Source organism: Mastomys coucha, unplaced genomic scaffold, assembly GCF_008632895.1.
Source record: "Mastomys coucha isolate ucsf_1 unplaced genomic scaffold, UCSF_Mcou_1 pScaffold15, whole genome shotgun sequence".
Taxonomy (NCBI): Eukaryota; Metazoa; Chordata; class Mammalia; order Rodentia; family Muridae; genus Mastomys; species Mastomys coucha.
Window position 1 is genome coordinate 143,228,057 of NW_022196897.1, and position 9,076 is coordinate 143,237,132.

The following is a 9,076-nucleotide window of genomic DNA, read 5'->3' on the forward strand; positions in this document are numbered from 1 at the left end:
ATATAGTCCTAGCTGTCCTGGACCTTGCTATGTAGCCCAGGCTGGCCTTGAACTCACAGACATCTATCTGCCCTTGCCTCCTGAGGGCTGTAATTAAATATGTGTACCAATATACCCAACAAAATGTTTTTCTTGGCCAGACAGTAGTGGGGCACGCCTTTAATCCCAGCACTTGGGAGGCAGAGGCAGGTGGATTTCTGAGTTCAAGGCCAGCCTGGTCTACAGCATGAGTTCCAGGACAGCCAGGGCTATACAGAGAAACCCTGTCTGGACCCACCCCTCTCCCCCTCCCAAAAAAGATTTACTCTTATAGAATATATTTTTCTTCTTCCTCCCCCTCCTCCTCCTCTTCCTCCTCCTCTTCCTCCTCCTCTTCCTCCTCCTCCTCTTCTTCTTCTTCTTCTTCTTCTTCTTCTTCTTCTTCTTCTTCTTCTTCTTCTTCAGATTTTACTTATTTTAAGTATGTAAGTACACTATCACTGTTGATGTGCACCAGAGGAGGGCATCAGATCCCATTACAGATAGTTATGAGCCACTGGGAATTGAACTCCGTCAATAGGAATGAATTGAACAGTCAGTGCTCTTAACCATTGAGCTATATCTCTAGCCCCTAGAAGATCCTCTTAACAAAAATATGTGAGTAAAAGACAAAGAATAAAGTGCTGATATGTGTCACAGTATGGATGAGCCTTGAAAGCCAAAAATAAAAGGTCACGGATTAGGGGCTATATCCCAGTGGTAGAATGCTTGCTTAGTATGCCCAAGAGCCAGAAACTGATGCTCAGTACCACCCTGATGATTACTATGTGACTCCATTTACATTACTATCCAGACCAAACAAGTGTGTAGAATTGTGTTGCTGGGAGATGGCTGTGGTAGACACCATGGAGAGAACTGCTTTATTAATGCTCTAGGACTTTATTTGGAACTCAGGGAAATGTTCTGTAAATAAACAGGGATGGTGGTTGGACATTGTAGGTATAGTAAGCACTACTAAATTCACTTTATTTTGAATGTTGAGATTAAGGGATGTGGTACACCCCTTAGTTGGTGGAATACTGTTGGAGAGCTGTAGTGAGTAGACTGCTTTCACAGCATGCTTGAGCTCCTGGATTTAATCCCCAGTGCTACATAAACCAGGTATGTGGTATTCACCTGTGATCCCAGCACTCGGGGAGTAGAGATGGGGACCAGGAATTCAAGGTCATCATCAGCAAGTTTGAGGCCACCTGCGAAAATAAAATAATGAAGTTTTAAAAATTGAGTAAATAGCCGGTTGGTAGTGGCACACGCCTTGAATCCCAGCACTTGGGAGGCAGAGGCAGGCGCATTTCTGAGTTCGAGGCCAGCCTGGTCTACAGAGTGAGTTCTTGGACAGCCAGGGCTACATGGAGAAACCCTGTCTTGAAAAAAAAAAAATTGAGTAAATACTGATACTTGTAGGTAGTATAAAGTCATTGCTCATAAGAATTTAGTATGTATTTCACATGTATTCTCATACAGAGAATACTAAATAAATGTTAGAAGAAAATAAGACTAAGTGAAGACTAAATCTGTACCCTTTCTGTCCTGCAAGCCTGAGGGAGTTGCAGGACCTTGCATCAGGATGCTGGTAACTTAGGCACCAGATCTTGTCCGTGTGTGCTTTAGATTTAGAAACATTGCTCTAGCCTCTGCCCACCAATGTACAAACACATTTCTTTAGCCTTGAGTAAGATGTGCAGACAACTAGCATGCAGTTTCAGGCTAGCATAAAACATTCACACAACAGAGGAGGGTGCTTCCTGTGCATTAAATCTTAGTCTCAGTGTTCTACTCTTTACCTTCCAGAACAGTCCAGGCTTTGCAGACAGCATCCCACCTGTCGCAGGAGGCTGACCTGAGGAACATTGTAGAGGAGATTGAGGTATGAACCTGTTTCTCCAAATGAGTCTCTGAATCCTGTCTTTTCTTGCAGGTAGACATGACTGGTTTCTTACAGCCAGCTGTGTATCTTTTACATTCATGGCTATTGAGTCCAATATGCTTTTGTTCTTTGTATTTAAGCAATATATTCTAGGGAATATTTGTTAGACTAATATTGGCCACAGGTTATGGGACCAATAAATCTGAAACTCAAATGCTTTTCTCTGCCAGTTACTGCTTTGTAATTGGAGGTAAGGTATTTGGTGCTCTGAGTCTGTTTCCGTTTTGCTGGTTGTGGGAGCCTGCAAGGTTACAAGAGCCTGCATATATTAGCTAGCTGTCTGTTAAGTGTTGGCCACTGTTGGTGGGTATTTTGGGGTTGAGACAGTCTCATTATGTAACACTTACTACTCTTAAAATTGGCATCTTCCTGCCTTACTTCCTGAGTGCTAGGATTTTAGGTATGCTCTACCATACCTGGCTCTCATTTTCTACTGTTGCTTAGTCTTAAATCCAGGATATTCTGATTTTGGGGCCACCCTCAAGAGCTATATTGCCAGTGATGCAGGCAGTGACATTGATGTGTGCTTCACAGGCACAGTAGCTGCTACGTTCTGTTCCTCGGGGAGAGCCGTGGACTGAGAAGAATGAGAAGTGCTGTGCTTCATAGGCACTGTGCAAGTTCCTGGCTACAGCTCCATGTGTCTGTGATGCTTTCTGGCAGATTTGCAGCTGGGATCACTGTTCTGCTCAAACTAGTGGCTGCTTTAGTGCCCTGGCCTGGGGATTTGTCAGGAGTGCAGAGGAGTGCAGGGGAGGCATGCTGCCAGAGTTGCCAGAGACCCTGCCAGTCTGCCCAAATACTTTTTATTTATTTATGTTTGTAGAAAATCCTAAGTGGCTTTGGTGATCTTTAGGCTCAGTGAGACTGTTCAGAAGGCCGGCTCTCTGGGGTCACAGTGTTTTTTTGTATCTCGTTTCTATGATCTCTGTGTCCCAACATGCCTCTATTTTTTGTGACAGGACCTTGTTGCTCGCCTGGACGAACTCGGGGGTGTGTATCTCCAGTTTGAGGAAGGACTGGAGCTCACAGCACTGTTTGTTGCTGCCACCTACAAGCTCATGGACCACGTGGGCACTGGACCATCCATGAAGGAGGTGCGAGTCTAATGATTGTTGAAAGGCATTGCTAAGTGTATTTGCCCAGAGTAACCCTTTCAAGAGAAGGGTGTTCAGATCACACCTCAGAGTGTGGTTTTTCATGATTTAGGTTAGGTTTTAAAGAATGAGAAATAGAAAAGTAGTAATGCCTGTACAAAGAAGCTGCTAGTGAGTGTGACAGGCATGTAAATACACTGTCACGCCTGTGTATGTGAGGCACTTGCAGATCATTAGTAAAGGCAGAGTCAAGTGTGTCACCCTGGTTTGCTCTCCTCTCTCCTCCTGATAGTCCTTCACGCCTGTCTCTTGTATGCTTTTCGGTTTCCTTTCGGCATGAAGTGGCCCAGACTCAGAATTGCCTCTTCTCCCGTCTTCCCTTCTTCCTCAGCAGCAGCTAGTTTAGATAATCTCATCTGGCAGGTGGAGGGCTTCATGCTCTTTCCACGAGAAGCACGTGTGTCTTCCAGATACTACCAAAAATTGTGTGGAGGTTTTTGTTTGCTTGCTTATTTTTAAGAAGAGCTTGATAACCTGAATGGTTTTAGAGTATATGTGATATATATTTTTAAGTAAAAGCTCTTTGTCCCCTGTGTGTGTGGTTACCAACCTTTGGTCTCAAGTACTTAAAATGTAAGTTTTGTTACTTAAAGTTTTAAAGGAAAGATTTGAATTTGAAGCTAAGACTTACATTATTTTAATGCATTATGCAAATGTCTTTATATAACCAGCAAGTAAGATCTCTCCTGGGTAGCTAGAATTAATTTTCTGATGCTTTGTCCATATCTTTGCATTTTTATTGTGTCCATTCCTTCTTCCTAAGTGTAGGAGGGCTAGAAATAATCCGGCTTTCTTTTCATTTCTGTCAGTGTGAACACTGAGGAGTGCAGGGCCTTCTGGTATAAATCATTTCAGGTTCTCTGTCCTTTGAGACAGATGGACTGCTGACTCTACATATACAACTTAAACTTTTTCTTGTTTTATTCCCAAGCTCTTACTAACCAGGTATTTGGCTAGAGTAATTTTGCTGTCACTGCTTTTGACATAACAATTCTGGTGAACAGTCACCCATTTTAACATGTCAACAGCCTACTGATAGAAAAATGTAATTGGTACAATTACAGAAAATTATTTCATGTCGACTGTGAATAAGGCTGTCAGGAAGAAGGGAGCTCTTTTGTTAGATGGTGGATTTTAAAAAACAAAACTGATTGAAGTAGAAAATGTTTCCTCCTAAGCAAACAGCCTCCAGAATTGTAATCATGCCTTTTAGGTCCACTTGTTTTAAAATTGCTTTTCATTTTTCTCCTTTATGCAGCCTCCAGGTTCTTAGCGGAGAGCGTAATTTTAGTTTCTTTCTAGTACACACTTTGACCATAAAATGTGCCCTTATGAATGCAGCTTAGCCCAGTGCATTACTCAGAGAGAGGTTAGGAAGAAAGACAGTCTAGCTGAGAGGATTTTGGCAATTAGGGAAGAACAGAACTTTTGTGGCAGAGTTCTGGGACAAACAAATTTTTCTTGCCTTTCCTCGTCCTTCCCTCTCTTCTGTGTTCTAACTTAGCATGTGTGAGCCTCAGTTTCCTTATTTAGGGAGCATTGACAGCTATCAGCCTGTGGAGGCTGTGTCGATTTGAGGTAGTGCTTGTAAAGCATCTATCATGGTTTAACGAATGGTTAGTGTTACATGAACTTTAGCCTCTGCTTCCATACACAGTAGTTACCTGGGGTAGTTTGTATTTGTATATTTATCAGTCATTACAGGATTAACAATAAGTATAAATGAATTTCTGTTTATAATAGGTTATATTAAAAACTATCAAGCTCAAATTTTAGTTTAAATGCAGGATTTAGTCCCCTTTAATTCCTTATTTGGATTAATGTTGGGTGTACTGACACACAAGGACTGGTGTTGGGACGTTCTCTAAGTCCTGCACAGGATCTGAGCCTTGTTTCCCTTTGCTCTCAGGATCAGGTCATCCAGCTCATGAACACAATCTTCAGCAAGAAGAACTTTGAGTCCCTCTCAGAAGCCTTCAGTGTAGCCTCTGCTGCTGCTGCATTGTCCCAGAATCGCTACCACGTACCAGTGGTGGTTGTGCCCGAGGGCTCTGCTTCTGACACTCAAGAACAGGCTATCTTGCGGGTATGACCCCTGCCATTGTCATGCTCTTTCCAGAGCAAGACTTCGAGATGTGGTATAGAGCCAGTTGTAGCCCCCATGAGGATATACCAATAAATATGCATGGGGAGCTAGGCGCAAATGCTTTCGACGCTTTTTTTTTTTTTTTTTTTTTTTTTTTTTTTTTTTTGGTTTTTCGAGACAGGGTTTCTTTGTGTAGCCCTGGCTGTCCTGGAACTCACTCTGTAGACCAGGCTGGCCTCGAACTCAGAAATCTACATGCCTCTGCCTCCCAAGTGCTGGGATTAAAGGCGAGCGCCACCACTGCCCGCCCCCCCACCCACCCAGCTGCTTTTGAAGCTATTAAAAAGAAGTGGAGCTGGAGAGACGGCTCAGTAGGTAAGAGCATTGCTGCTCTTGTAGAGGACTGGAGTTTATTTCCCAGCACCAGCCTGGCGGCTCACAACACCTGAAACTTCAGTCCCCAGGGATCTGATGTTCCCTTCTAACGTCTAGAAGTTTTCATCTCAAATGAAGCATTTGTTGCTGTTTTTGTAGACCACTGATAAACTCAGATCTCCAATAGAGCTGGCTTTTTGTTTGTGTTGGTGTTGGGGCTCCAGATGGGGCAGTTCCATCTGTCCTTGACTTTGATTTTGATAACCTGTTAAGGTTTCCCATATTTCAAAATTTGTCTGTCCCCCTTGGTACAACTTGTGTCTTCCCAGTGTAAGCGCAGGCTGAAAAATAACCTCTTTAATATAATTCTTTGAGTTCAAGTGGAATTTAGAGAACATGTTAGGAAAAATATTGACTTTGAAGCTAGATACATACATGTACACTCAACACTAGTATGTTGAATCCTGACCTTACCCCTTAATTAACCATGTGGCCTTTGGAAGTCCTTAACCTCCTGAAACTCTCACATTCTCAGTTTCTTTATCTAAAACTATGGATTATACTGTCTGCCTTCAACAGTTGATGAGATGCCTAGTATTCAGCGTATACTAGATTTCTAAAAATGATAGGTACTGAGACTAGAAAAATGGCTCACTGGGTAAGAATAGCTATTATGTTCATGAGGGTACTTACTCTGTAAGTATACTTACTTTGCTTACTGGGCAAGTATGAAGATCTAAGTTCAGATTCCCAACACCCAAGTAAAAAGCCAGGTATTGCCAGATGATACTGGTACACCCCTATAATCCCAGCACTTGGGAGGCAGAGGCAGGCGGATCTCTGAGTTCGAGGCCAACCTGATCTACAGAGAGAGTGCCAGGACAGCCAGGGCTACACAGTGAGACCCTGGTTCAAAGTCAGGTATGATCATATTCACCAGTAACTCAAGCACCAGCTATGGGGAGCAGTGAAGGAGACAGGACTGTCACTGAGGCTTGCTAGCAGAAAAATGTCAAGATTGGGTTCAAAGTGAGACCCTGTGTTAAGGGAATAATACAGAGGACCAGTGTCCTCCTAACGCCTTCAAATACATGTACATAGGTATGTGCACATGCATACACACGCCCACACATGCACATAGGCAGGCATACAGGCAGAAACCCAGTAAATAAATTAATCCCTGATCCTCCTTCCTTTTTGGGGGAGGGGGTTTGTTTCAAGATACTCTAGTAGAGTTGATGGGGCAAGGGTTCAAACACAAGGAACACTAGACTGGGTAGAGTGATACACAGCTGCACCTGAGCATGGTCAGACTTAGGAAGGACTATGCAGAGTAGCCTGGGTCACCGAGCAAGCCTCTCTCTGTTAAGCTAGGGAGACAGGCCTGTAATCTGGGAAGCTTGGGTAGGGGGATCCCAAGGTCAAAGCTTGCTTACACCATGTAGTGATGTTTCAGGACCAACCTGGGCAGCTTAGAGTCTTAGGATGTAGCTCAGTGGTGGAGCTCTTGCCTGGAATATAAAAGGTCCTGTACTATGAAAATAAAGGATTGGGGCCAGCCACACTCACATGCACACTCTGTTCTCTAGTTTCCTCCCGAGATGGTTGGGCAGGGTCATCTGGAGGCTCTTCCCTGGCTGTAGCATTCTGTCATCTACTCTGTCCTCATCTTTGGTCTCTGGTAGGCAGCAGACCAACATCAGTGCACATTCCAGAAGAAAGGTGCTTGCTGTGCAGAGCCGGCTTCCTGTAGATAAAGTGCCCCAGAGACCAAATTTCCACTCCCATGGTGGCCTTTGTTCTATTCATTTGTGTTTTGTTTTGTTTTGGCCTTCTAGTTGCAAGTCAGCAATGTTTTGTCTCAGCCTCTGGCTCAGGCTGCAGTCAAGCTGGAGCATGCTAAGTCGGTGGCTTCCAGAGCTACTGTGCTGCAGAAGATGCCCTTTTCACTTGTGGGGTAAGTCTGGGATGTGAAGATCTGTGCGGGCACCCACTTTGGAGAGTTAGCTTTGAGCCAGCGTGACCATGGCAAGGGGGTACTTAGCCAAGTCATGAACCTCATGTACCTGAATCCCATTTATCTCCCTGTCTCCATATCTACCCTCTGTCCCTCACATCCTTTCCACAAAAGAAAACAAATGAACAAACAAAATCCTCGCTGTGGAAGCTGTGGTATGTCTCACAGTATACTCTTTTGCCCTAACATCTTTTCTTGCAAATGTTCGTGGCAGTGAGTCATTGGTCTGGTTTGAGGCCTCTGGCTTCTGCTACTCTATCAGTACTAGATCCTTACTGGGACTCCTTTGGGATATCCTGTTGTTGCCCTGTGTCATGGAGATCCTGCAGCTTTGGTTCTGGAGGACCAGCCCCTTTATAAACTTTAGCAGTTCACAGATGGGGTAGATGTTGGGTTGGGCCAACTTAAAGCCTTGGATCTGGGCTTGGGAGGTAGCTGAATTAGTCAGCCTGACAGCTCTCCCATGCTCACACCGTCAGGGCCAGCTCTCCTGTACTGCCCAAGTGAGGGGTGGAGCTAGCATTGCACTGCCTTCAGATATCAACATGGCCCCAGGTTGGCAGCCCAGCCTAAGGACATCTGCATGGCCTTTAGTGGTAATAGTCCCCATCTACTAAAGGGCTATGGACCCAGACATGGTCCTCCATGGCACCACAGGCCAGGACCTCCCCATCTCTCCACCACTGATCTGCTCATTTTAATGGCACCCAGGGCCTCTGGGTGTCTGGGGTCATCTCAGGCATGCTCTGCTCACCTAGCCCTGTGGCACTGAGTAATGGTCTTCTCCATATTTAATATTACTTTTGTCTGATATATGAGTATACATTATAGAAAAACCAGAAAACATAAATCATTCATAATTCTACTACTAAGAAATAACTTTTATCTCACACATTTTATGCCCATATTTTATAGTGCTTTTTGTCAGTCTTTCAGCTATGAATATAAATACATTTTATTATTTAAGTTCTTTTTAGACTTCCTTTATTCTGTGTGTATGTGTGTTTTGCTTGCATGTGTGTATGTGTACTACATGTGTGCTTGGTACTCATAGAGGTCAGAAGAGGGCATCAGATCAGATTGGATGGTTATAAACCACCATGTGGGTGCTGGGAATTGAACCCAAGTCCTCTGCAAGAGTGGAAAGTACTCGTACTCTTAATCACCAAGTCACCTTTTTAGCTCTATAGGTCCATCTCCAAACTGAGTTAGAGTCTGTAACTGTATCATTAACACTTGGCCCATAAGATTAAATATTTGTCTCAAATGACTATTCTTGACATGTATATATTTTAAAAGTTAAGACTTGGTTTCTATATAAAATCTTATTTAGTATCAATGAATATGGAGGTTGGAATATTGGAGAGAATGTATTTTTTCCATAGTGTAAAAGTTTCCTTGCGCCACGCAGTGGTGGCGCACGCCTTTAATCCCAGCACTTGGGAGGCAGAGGCAGGTGGATTTCTGAGTTTGAG

The 9,076-nt window shown here is 43.8% G+C and overlaps 1 protein-coding gene across 4 annotated transcripts in view; it reads left to right on the plus strand.

Annotated features, from left to right (window-relative positions):
* Positions 1-9,076, plus strand: part of Rpn2 (ribophorin II) — a 47,224-nt gene that overhangs the window by 14,073 nt on the left and 24,075 nt on the right. For all 4 annotated transcript variants that reach the window (XM_031372548.1, XM_031372549.1, XM_031372546.1 and 1 more), the window contains exons 5-8: positions 1,831-1,906; positions 2,929-3,063; positions 5,033-5,209; positions 7,423-7,541. In XM_031372548.1, coding sequence (XP_031228408.1) covers positions 1,831-1,906; positions 2,929-3,063; positions 5,033-5,209; positions 7,423-7,541 — 507 coding nt within the window. The remainder of the gene's footprint in view (positions 1-1,830; positions 1,907-2,928; positions 3,064-5,032; positions 5,210-7,422; positions 7,542-9,076) is intronic.